The sequence below is a fragment of the Falco cherrug genome, chromosome 1 (genome assembly GCF_023634085.1).
Source record: "Falco cherrug isolate bFalChe1 chromosome 1, bFalChe1.pri, whole genome shotgun sequence".
Taxonomy (NCBI): Eukaryota; Metazoa; Chordata; class Aves; order Falconiformes; family Falconidae; genus Falco; species Falco cherrug.
Window position 1 is genome coordinate 47,263,901 of NC_073697.1, and position 18,222 is coordinate 47,282,122.

At 37.1% G+C, this 18,222-nt stretch overlaps 1 protein-coding gene across 2 annotated transcripts in view; it reads right to left on the reverse strand.

Moving 5' to 3' along the window:
- Positions 1–1,128: 1,128 nt before the first annotated feature.
- Positions 1,129–18,222, reverse strand: part of LETM1 (leucine zipper and EF-hand containing transmembrane protein 1) — a 31,387-nt gene continuing 14,293 nt past the window's right edge. Inside the window, exons 6-14 of one of the 2 annotated variants that reach the window (XM_055722394.1) lie at positions 15,430–15,633; positions 14,823–14,942; positions 14,090–14,221; positions 13,308–13,487; positions 12,530–12,685; positions 9,569–9,703; positions 8,804–8,994; positions 6,679–6,817; positions 1,129–5,249 (exon numbers count right to left, since the gene is read on the reverse strand). In XM_055722394.1, coding sequence (XP_055578369.1) covers positions 5,100–5,249; positions 6,679–6,817; positions 8,804–8,994; positions 9,569–9,703; positions 12,530–12,685; positions 13,308–13,487; positions 14,090–14,221; positions 14,823–14,942; positions 15,430–15,633 — 1,407 coding nt within the window. In that variant the 3' untranslated portion in view covers positions 1,129–5,099. Of the gene's footprint in view, positions 5,250–6,678; positions 6,836–8,803; positions 8,995–9,568; positions 9,704–12,529; positions 12,686–13,307; positions 13,488–14,089; positions 14,222–14,822; positions 14,943–15,429; positions 15,634–18,222 lie in introns of both variants that reach the window. The other variant, XM_055722384.1, reaches the window with a different exon arrangement.

Genomic DNA, 18,222 nt, shown 5'->3' on the forward strand with positions numbered 1-18,222 from the left:
CTCACCAAGTCCATTAAAGGAAAAATTTAAAACAAGAGCTTGAAAGGCACACGTTCTGCTGCTTTTTAAGTCATTTGTTTGATATTTGGCTTTAAGCAAAAGAAGGAAAAATCTGCAACTCAACCTAACTTACCTATTATTTAAAAAGCATCTCAAGGCAGGAGGTTGTTTTAAGCCACCTGTTGAAATACTTTTGATGTGAGAAAGTAGATCCAATGTTTGCACATTCACAAATCCTGTTTGAAAGCAGCCAGGAGACCACTTTTGTTAACACAAGCCCATACAACAGGACCTCCCCCACCTTTTGCATCTGGACCCTCCTTGCTATGCATTTCTGTGCCTGCCAACCACAGCTGGGCCCAGACGAGCACCGAAGCTTCTGAAACAGCAGCAATACAAGTTATGTTGGAGATAGCCAAGTTATTTCCAAGGGTCCAGGCGTGCATGGGACACTTTGCTGGCTCAGGCTCTCTCTGCCTTCCCACCCCGGCTGCCAAGGCTTCAGGAAGAGAGGTAACAATAAATCCTTAACAGCTTTTGATTGAAAAAGCATATTGTTTGATATGCCCAAGAATTAAAAAGGCTACTACTGTACACAGAGATGAACTCTGTGAAGAATACTAGGATTACAGAGGAATACCTGTAATTTTGCAAAATCAGGGGCGAGTGGCACTGCATGGCATAAATCTCTGGAACCATTTCAGATGTGTTTTCTCTCCTACCTTGAGCAAAGACCTAAACCAGATCCTTCCCAAGGAGACTTAATTCTATTTGGAATGGATCTTAACCTTTCCATTAGTTCCTTACAGTAAAAGGTACACTGCTCCCCACTTTAATGCCTAAAATATAATACTTAAAAATAATGGTTTAGCACAATTCACTACACCAGGCAAGCAGTCCCGCATTAGTCAAGAAAATTTCTGCAAGAATTACTAGCTCCCCAAGTCCCACACAACCCACCACTGCCTGCCCTGGTTTAAAGATTTGCTCCTTCACTGGCCCTCTTCTACCTCAAACATTTGTTATAATACTCAGTTCATCAGTATCCAGCTCTGTGAATTGCATCTCATCTGAACAGCAATAAAGTAACACCAAATAATCAAAAGCAACAGAAAAATAATTGAGAGATTAGGTTTCAAAATGATACATTTATTACAACAAAGGACACAAGCTCCAATTAACTTAATTTTATACGGCATTATGGCAAACACAGGACCAGTATGCTCAGAGCACAGACAAAAGATTTTCAACTTAAATTTGTAACACAGGGCTGAAATTCCTCAACTGAAAAGCAAAACTTGGGATACATACAAAGAACAGAATATGGGATTATTTTTATTAATTAAATATACCAAATAATTTGATATAAACAATTTAAAAGTATTTAAATACACACTGAATAGCTAAAGTTTAAGTTATTAGCAAGGTATGTAGATATAAAGTTACAAGAAGTATTCTAGGGTTGTATAAAAGATGTAACATTTTCCCCCCAGACAAAGCCTATGTAAGTGTAAGGTTACTATCCTGCCAAGAGAATATTCTCTACCTGCAAACATTCTCCTGCTGACAAACCACCCATAAAATTAGATTTCTGGTACTTAACTTGCAGGCAGATTTACTCTCACAGCACATAGTGATGAATATCTCAGTAAAAACCATCTTTTGAGCCAATATGAAACAGAAACAAGCTTTTCAATAAAATAGGTCCTATAACCTGTTTATTTTGAAGGGGAAACAGAAATGACATCCTACTTTACTTCTCTTACCTGTTGCTAAAATGATTTTTTAAAAAGCCTTCTATGTGTTTTACATTTTTTCCACTTGAAGAGTTTATTATCAAAATGTGATCTTGAATCTGAAACAACCCCAACAACAGTCTTACCTATTACCTAACTCTGAGCTTAGAGGCTTTACCTGTGTAAGTCACAAGGTCACCGAAATCTCGCACATCCTTTAATTATTTAAACAAATATTTACATCTCCTGACTAAATATTCATTCAGGAATAAGTTCTGACCAGTTACTGTACATTCAGAAGTCATCCTTTCTCTGAAAGTACTGCAGCTTCTGTTTTTTTGGTCAACACTAAAGACAACAAAGCACGTTTTCTGAAGCTAGTCCTCAAGCCACCGATTTGCTGGAGTTGCCTGTATCACCAGGCCAGAGCTGCTTGGGAAGGTTCAAAACTGGGTAAATGTGAATTACTGACAGCTTCCTAACCTTTTTAACGTTGCAAAACAGTGGTGTTCACGTCCAGCTGTTTGCCTACTTTCAACATCAGAAGGAAGATATTTCCCACAAAAACGCTTCACTATGGCTGATGCATATATCCTTTAAACGCTTTAGGGAACAGGGGAAAACTGACATTTGTGATTGACATTTAAATGTATTTTATGTAACCTGTTAAAATTTCATAATATGCCAAATTTCAAACAAGTCCAAAAGGTAAAAATGTTAAATAAATGTATCGCAATTATTTTAATCAGGATATTCTTCATAAAATAATTTTTTAAAAAAATCGGCTATCTCTGGCTCCCTTCTTATTTAATCCACAGAAAATTTAAGTGAACAGTAAACACAGAAAAAGAACAGCAGCAAAGTGTCTTAAACTCCCAAATACTACACTCAGATAATTTATTGTAAGGACAGTTAAAGCTCTGTAAAACTTTAATCAATAAACCTTTGAAAACAGCTTTTTCTGCAACTTCCTCATTTTAAACTTGCATGCATTCAAGTGCATACAATTCTTAGGTTTTTTGATATTCCATGAAAGGTAACAGACAGTCTCTTTATCACGTTTTAGGAATGTCAAGTAAGACTGTTACACATTGTTTTCAAATTGAAAATATGCAACTGCAAAATCAGCATACTTCAAAGCCCATTAATTCTAATAGCAGATTATACAATGTAAAACTAGTTTTTATATTTATTTTTGTGAAAATAAGTTTTACTCTTGCGCTTTCCTCTAAGATAAGTTCTGGCCTAAAAAAAAGCACCTAGCGAAATCCTATCTTCAAAATCTACAAACTGACTTTCGTGCTGAAATCTCCAAGTTAATCTCGATTTACAAGGAAGACAACAGCTCCCTTGCTTAGGGATACATTAACCACAAAAATCATACTGATTTGAAATTTCAGCTTTGTCACAGCAATTTTAGACTTCAGATACAGTTACAGTAGTTCTCAGGAGGATCTTACTTATTGTAAGCAGCTTTCTTTGCAAACTGTACAAAATACGAACTCAGTATTTGAACTAAACACTGACCCTTTTTCTAGAATTAACTGTACTGTACATCTTGCTTTGGAACTAAATACAATGGTCCATCATGCAAGCCATGAGACTGTCAGAACTTTTTTTGTTCCACTAACTTCAAATAAGTTTTTACAAATAAGTTAGCCAATCTAGATAAATACTGAACATGGAATTATGCTGAAATACGCTTGGGAATCAACATTTTCTACAAAAATATGCAACTACAACTAAAAGCTTTAAGTACTAACTGCCCACCTCTATCACTGTGTACAGCACCACTGTAATATGTGCTCTCTATAACGTACGCAAAACCAAGAACATTTGTGTGTTTCATAATACTGGGTGCCAAATAAAAAAACCACCCACAACCTTGATGGTTCTGGTCACACCATGTGTTTTTCATAACAAATTTTAAGAAAGAGTGGAAAATTTAGGCTACCATGAATTATGGAACATCCCAGAGTTGGTATTTTAGTTTTTAAACTTAAAAAGTTACTACTAAGGACAGACTTTAATGAGTAAACCTTGACCTACTGTCAGTATCTAATCACACAGTTAAAGACAGTAACTGTAAGTAATTAATTAGAAAGCCCATGATGTAATCAAAGCACTGGCAATACCAGACGTGACTTGCTGACTGCACAGTAAGCAAGGCCATGAGATGAAAGTATTTATGTACTGTGACTATACCTCATTAGTGATTTTATACCTGAGATGAAAACTGAGAGGTAAGAGAACTAGTTACGGTGTCAGTAACTACCAGATGAAAATAGACATGTGAAGATAACTGCATTTAAAAATATTATATGCATAAAGATCACAACTGACATTTTCCCCTTATGATTACTTTCATTTTGTTATTTAGACAAACACTTTAACTCACTTTACTGTGTGATAGTTTGTGTTTTGAAACTATTTTAAAAAGGCTCCTGTGATTCCAATGCTTTAGTAATTCATGGAATTTTGAGTAGAAGCAACATCTTCTACTCCCTAGTCTTAAGAAATTCAAGGCACCCATAAGAAAAACAAACTTCATGGGAAGTTTCCATTCTAGGGAAAAACAAATCTGATTTTCCCTTCAACTGAAAAGAATAGTCATCATCAATTCATAAAAGTGATTAGAATGCCACATTCTCTGTCAGTGAGGCAACAGCTTGGTGATATTTAGCTTAAATAAAACTCAATCTGAAGAACTACTACTGAAGCCACAGAATCTTCACTAACAGGTTAGAAAATATGTAATGTTGTGAAGGAATCATAAAATCGCTTAAGTTGGAAAAGACCTTTAAGATCATCGAGTCCACTCATTAACCCAGCACTGCCAAGTTCACCACTAAACCATGGCCCTAAGCGTAGATGTGGCACTTAAGAGACATGGTTTAGTAGTGGATTTGGCAGTGCTAGGGTAACTGTTAAGAGTCCGTGATCTTGGGGAAAGCATAAATTCTGAAAAAGCTGAAAGGTAGAAGCAGAGCAAGATTGGGCCCCAGGTAATGATGCAAGACAATAAATGAGGAACATTTTTCAATGATAGATATACTTAATTTATACAGCAAACTTGCAAGTTTAATGGATCACTGTACCACAACGAGTGCAAATCCATGATTTTGTGGGCAGGAGTACTGCTAAAGAAGCATATATTGTTTTCATCTCTATGGAATGACACTAAATCACTTCTTTGATGAACGGAAATTTCATTCCATATATCAGAAAACATATCTACAATTTATTACTAGAATCAGCTCAAAACACTTCCCATAATCACAAAGCTCAAGTAATACATAGCCATTAGACACAAAGATATACAAGGTTTTGGTTACAACCGGGATTAGCTTCAGATTCTGAAGCTTAATTCTTTGCCTCTGCAGCTTCTTTATCATGCTTTTCCTTTGCTTTCTCTTTCTCTTCCAGTTTTTCTTCTTTTTGAAGCAATGCCATAATCTCAGCAACCTGACTGGTGCCAATATCAATATCTTCTTTGTCAATCAATTCTACTACCTACATGAACATAAAATGAAATTGAGCGAGCATTTAGTTTTTACATGACTGAGGAATTTTCATATCATACATTTTGTTAGGACAAAAAAAAAGTAATTAGTCCTCTGATGTTCAAGAAAAACAGCATATTTTTTTTTCTTACATTAAACACAAATTCAAACCACCAGTGCCTCAAACATATGCAGAGTATATATATATATATAAAAAAAAAAAGCTAAAACTTAAAAGCAAATTATCTAGAACTTTTGACCTCGGCACTCAAAGACACTCATTTTAAAGCATTAGTAAAACAGACCTGTTCATTGTATCTGTTCCAATAGAAAGCTCAGATTCAGCACCTGCTGAAATAGTATTTAAGACAGTATTTATTTTATAGGCTTAATTTTATAAAAGAGACCTCCTGTACTAAAAGGACACAAATTTACAAAACCTTAAAGGTATAGGAGGGGTAAGCCTTTCAGAAAGCAAAATGAAAAAATAATTTAGTAGGTGATTCCAAAGTTCTTTATATAACTTTTTGCACAAATGCAAATGTATTCTTGGCATAGCTCCTCAAGTACCTAGATTTATTCTGCATTATATGCAGAATTCAGAAGTACATTTTACCTGCGTTTCTAAATATACAACGGCTGTTTACAGCAACAGGGAAGATCACCACCACTGGGACAACTTCAGTAGAGAGAAAAAAAAATTCAAAAGGCTCATACTGTACTTTCTAGCTGACCATAGTTCAAGTACTATTTCTGTATTGAGTAGGAAAATTACTTGCAAGGAAGTAAGTTTTAGGACACCTAAATTTACCAAGTAAAAAAGAAATAAGAAAATGAAGGAGAAATGCAGGGAAAACCTGAGAATCTTCTGCAAAATGAGAGCAGGACAAATACAACGGATCTAAAGGACAACTGATGGTCTGGTGTCTTTCAAGCACAGATACTTCATTGAGACCTGTATTTTCTAAGGCATGCAAGCAGGCAAGAGAAGCTATTATCTTGTGTTGACATAAAGTATATCTATATGCATTATGCCGAGACTTTGGCTAATGGTGGTATTCCTAAAGTAGTTTTTCCAAACCTTCTTCCCATCCTCTCTCCCATTCATACGTAGCACTTTATTGTGTTAAGTATTATATATGTAGAAAATCACCGTATTTTACAGAAGTTGACATAGGCATACAAGAAAACCTACAGCTTTAAAGATAATGTGGGTAACAGACTCAGGATAAAGATTGTATTTCCACCACCTTTACCCTTCCACCCCCCAAAAATAGCCATATAAATTCTGAAGATGCTAATATTAATAGATTACCAAAATCATCACTGGCATCAAGTAAAGACTCTTGCAAAAGACAGCAATATGAATTTAACTCAGAACAGGTACAATGTTCAAAGGATGGCTAGCCTTATTTCCTTTAAGTAGTCCACAGACTTACCTTAACAACATTATCTATATCAATTTTGCCATCCTTGTTTTCATCTAGGGCCTCTGCAATCCTGGTTAGCTTCTCCTCTGGAATCTTCTGAATTTGTTTCATCGCATTAATTAGCTCAGCAATACTGATGAGATTCTCCCTGAAGAGGAAGCGCAATCTGTACACAGCAAGCAGTTACTCCAAAGGAGTAAGAGTTGACAGAAGGCAGTACTGAAAGTCACTACACTACAGGTCATTTGTAAAGACATTAACTATGTATTTATAATCCTGAACAGAATGCAAAAAAAAAGCAAAAATGAGTTACTGATCAGCAAGAAGATTTCAAGTAAATCTTTACCTTACCATCAAATCTCACACTTTCGGTTTCCACATGCTTTATTGCACAAATACCGGTGTCCAGTAGCATTTGAAATAAAGTTTGCAGTTGCTGTGCTTCCCAGACCGTGTATCTAATGCCCTTTTCCCTGTCTTGCCCCATTTACCAAAGATGCAGTGCCATGCACCTGTCATCCTTTCAGATTTATTGCTGGCCTACACAAAACTAATGAAAAATCACAGGAAAACAAAAGCTGAGAACTAATCACTTTAGCAATTGAGCTGTTTCATTAAAACAGGCTTTGTTTGCTTCATATCAAGGAAGGGACTTTGTAGAAGAAAGCACTAAACTTGACATCATGACTAGCAGGTTTCAGATGTTTCTGCTGTCTCATGAAGCTAAAGCTGTCTGTCTTCTGCAGCCTAAAGCCTCTGCTATGTAGTTTTGTTAGTTTGAAGAACATTCTTCCAGCACAGGTCAAGCTGAAATGCAGGAGACAGTGAACCCAATAAATACTAAACAGAAAGTCTTTAACAGTATAGTCCCAGCTTTGTATCTGGCCCTAACCTCTGGGAACAAACTGACTTTTAGTCAAAGAGCATTTCTCAAGCTGCCACTAAGTGTCCTGGACTTGTGTCATTTCTATTGACTCCTGGCAGCTTGGTAATGACTGCACCAACGTAAAGATTAAAAAGCAAGCCTTCAACAATTAAGCAATATTTAAACTAGTAATTTTCAGTAATCCACAATCACCTATAAGATTATCCACAAACCACCCATTACACAGCCTATAATTACATTAAGTACAAGCAGATTCTGTATCATATTTTTAATTTACAAATTCTGATGGTTTTGATGAACAGCTTCTCTACAGCACCATTCATACAGTTCCCTTAATCTTATTACACAAAATTTGAAACACATGACCACTTGCCCTGAGGACTGGAAAAAATAAAGTTCAGAAGCAACAAAAGCAGAACCCTTATTTCTATTCAAGTTGTGCTCTATGGGAGCTGGGAAGCTCCCTTAATGAATCACAAAAAATGGCGCAGGCATGAAATAGATTAATAGAACATTCATAATCACAAACTGAGAATTACAGTCACTTTTTAGGTATTTCAGTGCCTGTAATATGCAACATATGACCGCTCAACATATGGTTGCCTGAAAGACTCTCCAGTAACATTAAGACCTGGAGAAGTGTTTATTAATTACTTTTGAAATGAAACTACCAAAAAAGACCTTTCTTTGAAAATCTGCAAGGCTGCTAAAAAGTTGAAATGAAACAAATTTTCAGAAAGGGAACATGTAAAATTACCTCCTTACTTCCCTTATACTTGTTCCCTCATTTCTCTCTAGAGACAGAATAGACTTTATTGCAATTTCTTTGCTCACTGGCATCTTCACTACTGAAGAACAACAAACACCAATATGCTTACCATACTGGTGTGCACCTTTTCAATGACACAGGGCAAACCTACTGTGTGAGGAGCATGACTAAAGGCATGATTTCACATTCATCACCATTACTGCTAGAGGCATGAACAAGATGGTAAGATACTAATCGATGATTTGAATTCCAAAACCCCCTCAGGACTAGCATATGGGGAACTTTACCTGCTTTTTTCTTTCTCATTTCAACCACATTTAACATACCTTAGAGAGAAAGTTCTACTGCACAATTCTGTTAAGTTGTTTTAGAATGTTAATTAAATCTAAAAATTATTTGATAATTCTTTTCTAATCACACATCAGACAAGCAAGGCTGAAGATGAGCGGAGACACATTCAGTGCTCTGAAGTCACTTACCCAGCAGAAGAACTATCAGCACCATCCAGCCTTACATCCACTGTCTTTTGACTTGTCTCCAATTCATTAATAATTTTGTCAATCTGACCAATCATTCTGTTCACCCTCTTGGTCAATCGCTTGCTTGCCTTTGACTCTTCCACTGCCTCTTCCTGGCCAGTTTTAGAGAGCTCTTTTATCTCTTGCAAATCCTAAAAGAAATGGTCAAGAGAGAGAAAAGCTTTTATTGGTATGAATTCTCCACAACAGACACTACTGGCTTCAACTCGCATTTCAAGACAGGAGCCATTTACAAATGAAATGTAAATGTGTAGACATATAAAGGAAAACTGGAATTAGAACAATAAATTCTAACACTGTTGACTTTTTCAGGCATCCCTTAAACGTTGTCTTCCACATCTTTCATAGGACTGAATAAGATTCATTTTACTTAACTTGAAGTAACTGTAATACTGACATCTACGCTTGGTAAGAAAGAACCGCAGCATGCAACAGTTAGACACCACCTGTGAGTCTAGTCACCCTGGGAATAAAAGCAGGAACAGGATTCTCATCTGGTGAGAACTACTCCAGTGATTTTTAACTGGGCTTTAAACATATTATGCAAATGAGGCTCTGCATTACCCATACAAAATTCATCCACCCAGCAACCAACTACAGGCTAACAGGCATCCAAGTAAGATAATATTTCAATCTGTGGATCATTTATGTTAAAATTAAACATGAACAGAAATAAAAAAAGAACATCCATGCCCTATTCTTCACCTCATTATACTCCTGGATATCACCCTTCAGTTCCTCAAGCTCTTCCTTTTCCTTTGTTAGTGACTTTTTCTGTTCCTGCAGCTTGGTGCAAGCATCACTCAGCATGTCAATCTCCTCCTTTGTGATTTCCTCACCCTGTAACAGAAAATAATACAAATTAGTCAAAAACACATTTGTAATTTCCCACAAAGATTTTGTGCCTTTTACCAGACAAGACAGACTCAAGAATCTCCTTCCATGTTTGGAGGCAATAGCGTTGTTGCCATTTTGAGGCTAATGCAGATACCTCATTTTGAGACCAATGCAAAGATCTTAAATGCAATTAGTTTGCTATGGTACATATTTTTTAAGTGCGCCAGTAGTAAGTTCAGCTAAGGTGATTCATTTGAAATTTTAATATGAATTTGAAAAACCGTATGGGTTTTGGCTATTTGAAAGCCTGTATCTAATTGTCTCATTTAAGAATGTTTTACTTCCTTCTTTGCTGGGTGAAAAAGCCAAACAACTGAGAAACAATCCACTATGTATAAGAAAGATAAATTACACAAAAAAATTTGCAGAGCAAAATTCAGGAAGTTGGCCTGGAGCAAAGTTATCTCCAACATCATCTGTGACAGTGAGGATGAATATTCATAGTTTGGGAAGTACACCTGTCTCTCGAAAAGCTGAAAATAAAAACCTAACCCTCAACTGAATATTTAAAAAACAAGACTTCAAGATGATTCATTAAAAATGCAAAAATTCCCGTAATACTAGCTAGTTAGCGTGTTAATCTTACCCAGACACCGGCTTTTTTTTTTAATGGCTACACTCTGAACAGCCACATAAGCAGAATACAGAAAGACATGTGCAAACAAGGATACCATAAACACAGAGCAGAAGGATGATACACTTTTAAGAAAGAACTACAGAACAGTTCACACACGAGATATCCAGCCCCTTCATCAACTCAGAAAGGGTTTCAGTGTACTAATATCTAGCCATCAGCCTCACTCCTGATTTTATGTATCTGTACAGTATCTGTAGTTCACCTTAGGGGGGGGGGAAAGCAAGCAACTCAGTTTGAAAACAAATCCCTCTGACTCAAAATCAGTCACCTTTAAGAAGTTGGCAGTCTTAACATTTTTCCTTTAAGAAGCAAGATTGTATTCCACGATGTTTAAAGTCTTTGGAAGCATCTTTATGGGACAGGCCACACTGTAACCTCTGTTAATAAATGCCACACTAACATTACTTCTTGTTTTCTCTTTTCAGTTAGGGTTGTTGAAGTCCTACTTGTGGCCCAGTGTCATACATTCCCATGGCATTGGTGGCTTAGCAAGCATGCTAGATGTGGCAGTGTAAGCTAGCTGTGACATCACATACCCTTGTGTTTCCAAACATCATGCCAGCTTTGCCTGCCTCCCTCCCACAGCATTCCTCATGGCTGCACTACCATGCACCCAGCTACACAGTCCGCCAAGTCAGCTAACGCATCCCACAACAATGCATGATTTCAATGTGAACTAGTTCCGGTTTGTTATTACCACTAAAGCTGCCTTGGCAGCATTCTAAAGTGAACAATGTTATAATAATAGCAGGTAGATAATGATGCTGCCCAGGAAAACTGAAAATGTTTTTCTACTTAAAACATCCATTTTAAATCAATGTTGTTATTCTGCGAAGTAACACTGGGACTGAGAAAAATCCCAACATCAAACCTCGTGGACAAAAATAAAGTGCTCAGCCACAAATAAAACTCAAAAGGTACAACTGAAACATGAAGAGGAAGCATTTAAGAGGTAGAAGCAGGGACAGGTGACCCTGGAGGAATACAGAGACACTGTCCCAGCATGCATGGATGGGTTCAAGAAAGCCAAAGCCCACCTGGAGTTAAATCTGGTGAAAGATATGAAGGGCAACAAGAAGTGCTTCTACCATTGGGAGCAAGAGGAAGACAAGAGAAAATGCGGGCCTGCTGCTGAATGGGACAAGGAACCTGGTGTAAAAGGACATGGAAAAGGCAGAGGCAGTCAATGCCTTCCTCAGTCTTTATTGATAAGACTGGCCATCAGGAATCCCAGGTCTTTGAGACCAACAGGGAAGTCTGGAGCAAGGAAGATCTACCATCAGTGGAGGATGATCAGGTTACAGAAAATTTAACAAACTGAACATACACAAGTCCATGAGACTTAATGGGATACAACCACACATGCTGAGGGAGTGGTTTCAAGTCATTGAGGCCACTCTCCATTATCTTTCAAAGTACGTGTCATCAGGAAGATTCCCAAGGGCTCAAAGAAAGCAGATGTCACCTCTGTCTTCAGTAAGGGCAAGGAGGAGAATCTGGGGAGCTCCAGGCCAGGCAGGTAACAAGTGAACAAAACCACCACAATGACTGTAACAAAGCATGCCCTGATCAGAACAAAGCATGCTAATCCTAGAAATTCACCTATTATTTGAATGGTGGTATAAATTTTGTTCAACATCATACTAAAGAAATAGTGAAAGAGTACACTAAGAAGTTTTTATAGCATATGTACACTGCCCACATCAGTTTAGAAGAGGAAGTCAATACAAATTAGTAAAATCTAGTCCAAACCTAGTTCCTTACTTAAATCATTTGGTCTTAGCTACACCCTTCAAAAAGAAGGTAACACTCATCTTTACCTGCTCTTGCCCTCTCCCTCCTCATGTGTTAACTATCCACAGATTAAACATGTGCAGATCCATTGTATCTACAGCCAGTGTAAAAGCCCCCCAAACAGGTATAACTTCAATGACACAGACACATTTTTGTGCTGACTTTGATTTCTCCATTGGTGGTTAAGCATTTGCAATCCACTAATTAGCTGGTTTTAACTGACAGAATGTGGTGAGATGGTTAAAAATGAAGGACAGCCAGGCAACTTATCATGGCTATTATATGGATGTCTTGAATCTTTACATTAAAAAGTATAAAAACACAGTTATGCAGATTACCTTAATACCCTCCAATACTGGTGCTGTATCTTTCAGTGTCTCCGAATGCATCGCCATATCTGCCCTTGCCAGTTCTTGCTCAGCATCCATAGCCAACTGACTTGTTTTAGCTTGCAGAGCAGCTGCTTCAAGATCTACTGTTGACTCCACCTCTTTCTAAATTTGAAAGACCCATGAAGTTTTAATTAAAACAAAGGTAACATTATGTGTATTAGTAGTACCAGTAAAGAATTACTTCCCAAAATAGAAATAGCGGCCAAAGTAGTCACAGACAATTTTATGAGAAGATGATGTTAAAAAACTGCAAAATATCAAGTGGTTTCACATTAAAATATCCACTTGCAACTAATGAACTTTGCCTGTGAGCTCCTGCGGCTTAATTCACCAGTAAAGCAGGCCAGGAGCTTTTATAGTGAAGTCTTACACAACATTATCAGGTTAATGACAAACAGAGCCAAAGATAAAAACATTGAAAGTATAGGGTGGAGGTGATAAAAAAACCAAACAAAACCACCACCTCTGCCAGAAGAATAAAAGGCTTCTCTTATTACTCTAAGAGGAAACAGAAGTCAGAGATATGCAAGACAGACAACCTCTTCTATTTCACAGCAAACCCTTCTGTGTTGCAGTTGGTTTTATTATTCTCCCGTATCTTCCATAAGTGAACTTAAAAGTCCAGTTTCGTGCAGGGAAGACCCAGAGCAGAGGCAGTAACTCGTAACATGCTAGTTTTTACATCACTGACATTTACTTCTCTGTAGTTGAGAGTAGAACTTACCATGGCTGTAGCTTGAAGAGTTTCTTTGGCTTTCTCGGCAGCTTCAGACAACCTTTCCATCTCTTTTTCTTCATTTTCTTTCCTGATGGCTTCCTCTTCCTGAAGTGTTGCTTCCAGCCGTGCTTTGTTATCTACTTTCTCACCTTCAACTTCTGCCACTTTGACTTGAGCCTCTTTGGCCTAAAAACAATGTAAGTAGTCTATTAAAGTCTATATGTGTGTGTGTATATATATGTACATCTACATAATGTAAGGAGTTTATATATCTTTACTGAGATTGGTAGTATAGGTATTCTAATGGATATAGTTAAAACCCCCAGAAGTTACCCTATTTTTGAATTCTCAGAAAAAAAAAATTACTCACTCTTTGAAAATGAGAACTTTCCACCCTGAAATCATACATGTTCTTGATTCCCTTTCTCTCAAGACTACCAGTGATCTACACTGATCATTTCTCTCTCTATACAACATCAACATTTTCACGTATTAACATCCTTATATTGTGCAGAGCGTAGACTGTTTTTTATATAAAAGTGTATTCTAAATCTTCTTGTGCTGTTACTGCCTACTGTCATGCAATGAAATATTGCCTTTTATTTGCTTTATTCTCAGACCCCTCCACATATAAGTCAATTACTCCTGTTCTTGAAGGTCACTCAAGCCTATCCATGGTTTAGCTTTTCAAGGAAAAGAAAGGAGTCAAGAACAGTATTTACTTCTCTGAATGAATTTTCGATAGTGATACTGCAAGCTGGTCATAGACCATGTACATCAATACTTACAACACTTTCTGGTAGTGTCTGAAGTGTTGTTTTAAGCTGATCAGCTGGAGAAAGGGTATCTGGAAGATACATGGCTCTGGATAAAATAAGCAACGAAGTAGGGATTTCCTGGTTCAGGTGCAGATCTAACCACTATAAATGCAATAAATAAAACAAATCTTCAACTTTTGAGGTTTTTTTCCTTCCTTTTTTTACAGATCAAGTCAAGCATACATAAAAAAGTAAATACTAATATTTTTTACCACAACTCATCAGTCAATATTCTAGCAGACGAACTACAGGCTATAAGCAGCTGAAAATTACAGCAATTACATTGAAATATATGAAGAAGCATTTTGTTTGAAGTATTTCAAGCAGTATTGAATGAATATTTGAAAGTGTTTTGTTTCACATGCATCTTCCTCTAAACTGGAAAATATCAAAAGACAAAGAACTGGTCTACTTGGTGAAAAGTTCTTTACAGAGTAATACAATTAATTAACAAGACAAAGTGCCAACATTGCAAACATACTTTTATCTACGTGCACAATCACATCATGGCCCAGTCAAAAGCCAGAAACCCATGGCTACTATATACTTATACAGTACACATGACAAAGACTTACTAAGGAGGAAGACTGTTTTAGCTAAGCCTTTAATGAGAACAGAAGCAAAATCACTTCTCAGAATCATAACAAAAATCAGAGCTAACAACTGAAGTTACATCTGTGTATTCAGCCTTACTAAAACATACCTGTTTAAGCTGTTCTTTGAGACGCTCCTCTGTCACACCAAGAGCTCTCATACCTCTGGCACGACAAGCTGCCTGCAGTTCTTTAACAGTCAGGGTATCAACTCCTTCTTCAGCAATCAGCTGCCCAAAGTGTAAAATAAACTTTAACATCTAACAGCTCAAAACCGCAGAACCACCATCAATGCACACCCACAGGCTGGTATTTTTTACAACGGCCACTAGAGGCTGCTGTGATAACACAAAATAGCCTCCACCTTTTAAACTGAACACTGTACTGTCGTCTCAACAGCTCCATTATGGTACTATCAATCTCTCTAAGTTAATATTTCTGTCAGCTCCCTTGCAAATTACAGTTTCGTAGAAATGCTTTTCTTTGCGACATAATCGCTTCCATTGCAGTTAACGGCTGATTAAAAAAACGTCAGTTTTTTCCTTTACAAATAAGGACACTTCCGATTTTAAGCTCTTCAAGCCTTTTTGTTTGAAGTTAGCTCAAAAATAAGACAAGACAAAAAAGGAAAACGCCCAGAAAAACATATATATCCACACACACTCAATACTCTTACATGCCAAAATTATTAACCAGTGCCTATTTAGAATGACTCACTTTGTCATCTGCTTTTATGCTCCTCAATCTCATAGTCAGCTGGAAGCGGAGAAAGTTGTTTGTCCCAATTGACTGAAGTTCCAACAATTTACAAAGTGCCACCAGCTGAGGCCTAGTTAGATTGTCCAGAGTCAATTCATCTTCAAACAGTTTAGAGAACCTTAAGATCTCCTCATTACTGGGTCTTTCACCCGTTTCCCTGATCTGTAAGAAAAAAAAACACACACAAAGTTTATCAAAGCAATTCTTATGGTTGGGCATTATTTTGAACAAAAATACTCTCTTCATTTGTCAAGTACATTGCATCGATTCTGGGATACAAAATAGGACACACGGAAGACATGAAAGAAGATTAAAAACCCCCAACAACTTATTATAAAAGGCAAAAGAATTGATGGTGTTGATAGTTTCCAACAACATTTCATAATATATTTGAGATAAAACTAAGAAAAAATATTAGATGCATCTGTATACTAATGAGCAGGTCTGAGTTGATACTGCCATGAGATACCTAAAAAAAAAAAAGTATATCTGAGCAAATAAATACTTGCTACAGAAGTATACTGACAAGTATTCTTTCTGGTACCATACTTTAGTACTAAACATGAGAGCACACTAAAAGCACCACCCTGTGAAGATAAAAGTGAAAATGCAAAACTTTTGCCATTTGATGTAACATTGGTGTCCCTATGAAACACAGATTTGGACACTTAACTACCTACATTCTCTCCACAACCATGTTTGTTACACCACCATTTGGCTTCCAGTTCCTAGCTGTTTTGTGGGACCTCAACGGAAAGGCACTTGTACCTGAAGCTATTTTGAAGCGTAAACCACTATTTGGGAAAGGACTCTGTATCCTTGAAGTAAGGTTCTACATAACTGCTTGTACAAAAGCAAACCTTTAAAGTTCAGTGCAGTGCCATCTGGCAACACGTTAATTGAATCCAAGTACTGGAAGCAGAAATAACAGTTCAAAAGAAGTAGAAAAAGTGCTTATTAGTGATATTACTAAATCCAAAATCTACAGAACTTAACAATGAAGTACTCCCAGTCACTTGACATCTCCAGTCTAAACTAAGTAGAGAGAAGTAAAAAACAACCCACTCTTCCCAGTCCTTCTACCTTTATGCTCTGTAAAGAAAACATAAGCTAAGTAACATCAAGCACAGCCTGAAAACCTAACATTACCTATACAGCCTGATTTATTATGCCTACCTGTTTTACTTGTCACCTCAAATCTTTTAGTGAGCAGCTACTGAGTATAGGAAAAGATAAAAATTTGAAAGACAAGACGGTCTTGAGTCCATTAACCTCCAGGGTACCTGTGTAGCAGAGAAACCAACCCAGAGAAAGGTATGTCAAAGGCCTTGTTACACTTCACCAGCTCCTTCACTACAGGAGCAAAAAATGGAACTTGAAAAATACCGAAAGTATCTTCTTCCTTGTTTAAAGCTAAATTTTGGCAGAGCCAAGTGTGTGTTTCTTGAGTGTACAAACTGAAGCTCTCTAGCACATCACTGCTACAAAGCAACACAGATAAATTCTGGAATTCTGCAGCAAACATGTTAAGCCTGTAATCAATGGGTCTTGCAGCATCAAATACATCACTGCAGAGCAGTATAAAAGAACAGCAAAAAGGTGGGAAACATTAAGCTTCTTGCTCTGACATTTATTACCTAGTACAATGAAATGAGATCCATAAAGTTTGTCTCCATGGCATAAATGAGAAATACATAGCTGTAAAAAGCACACCCACACAAAAGAAATGTAGGGCTTGAAACTTCTTTTTAGTCGTCAGAGGAACTTGGGACTTCCTCCAGCAGATGTGGAGTAATAGGTCATTTATTTCCACAGAAATTAACCGCCAAATGTAAATTCTCAGTAGCAGTCCTTTCAGAAGAAAATGACATGTTCCAAACATGAAGCATGGCAGTGGCATGCTCCCAGAGTCTGCAGTGTCAGTGCTTCAGCTACTAACTGCTGTAACTAACCATTTCAAATTTTCTGCAGATGACAAACAGAAACAGATGATTGCATAGAAGCTTCAAGGAACATGGACTTTGCAAGCAGATACCAACTGGCAAATATCATTATCTGAGGTAACCTACGCAGCACTATCAATATCATCTTATTACCCCACCCTTTAAAACTTAACCTTCAGCACTAACAATCACGAAAAGCTCAAGCTAGCTGACAGGACTGGTAAAGTTCAGGTCTGAAATCCCCAGGCTTATATGCTTTTTCTGTGCAAATACACTCTCCCTAAAGATGGGGACTACACTCTTACTTTCAACAAAGCACCTGGTGATGGTTGTTGGCTCAATCTCTTATTCAACGGTCCCACAATTAAGAGAAATCAGAAGTGTGAACCAAGATCATTCTATCCTAAGAAGATACTTTTAATGTCTCCAGGGAATACCTTACCCTTACCTGCAGGGTGGTGAAAAGAAACAGTCAAACCTAAAGGCCGTCAATGTAAGAAGCAGATAACTGACATCTAATCTGTGTCAGCAACCGCTTGTGAATGAAAAACTTTGTACCAAACACAGCACACTCATTCTAGCAAAACTCCAGATTACACCACATTCTAGTCATTATCCAAAAGGATTTCAGCAGTATAGCAACACTATATGTAAAAATTGTTTTTATAAGCAGAATGAAATTTGAAAAAAAAAAAAAATTGACTTCCCTGCCCCCACTAAGTTTTAATGAGTTCTGAAAGAAATCCTTTCTCCCACTTTTTACCCAATGTTCAAAAAAAGTGGTCAAAAACTACATGGGTAATCTCTG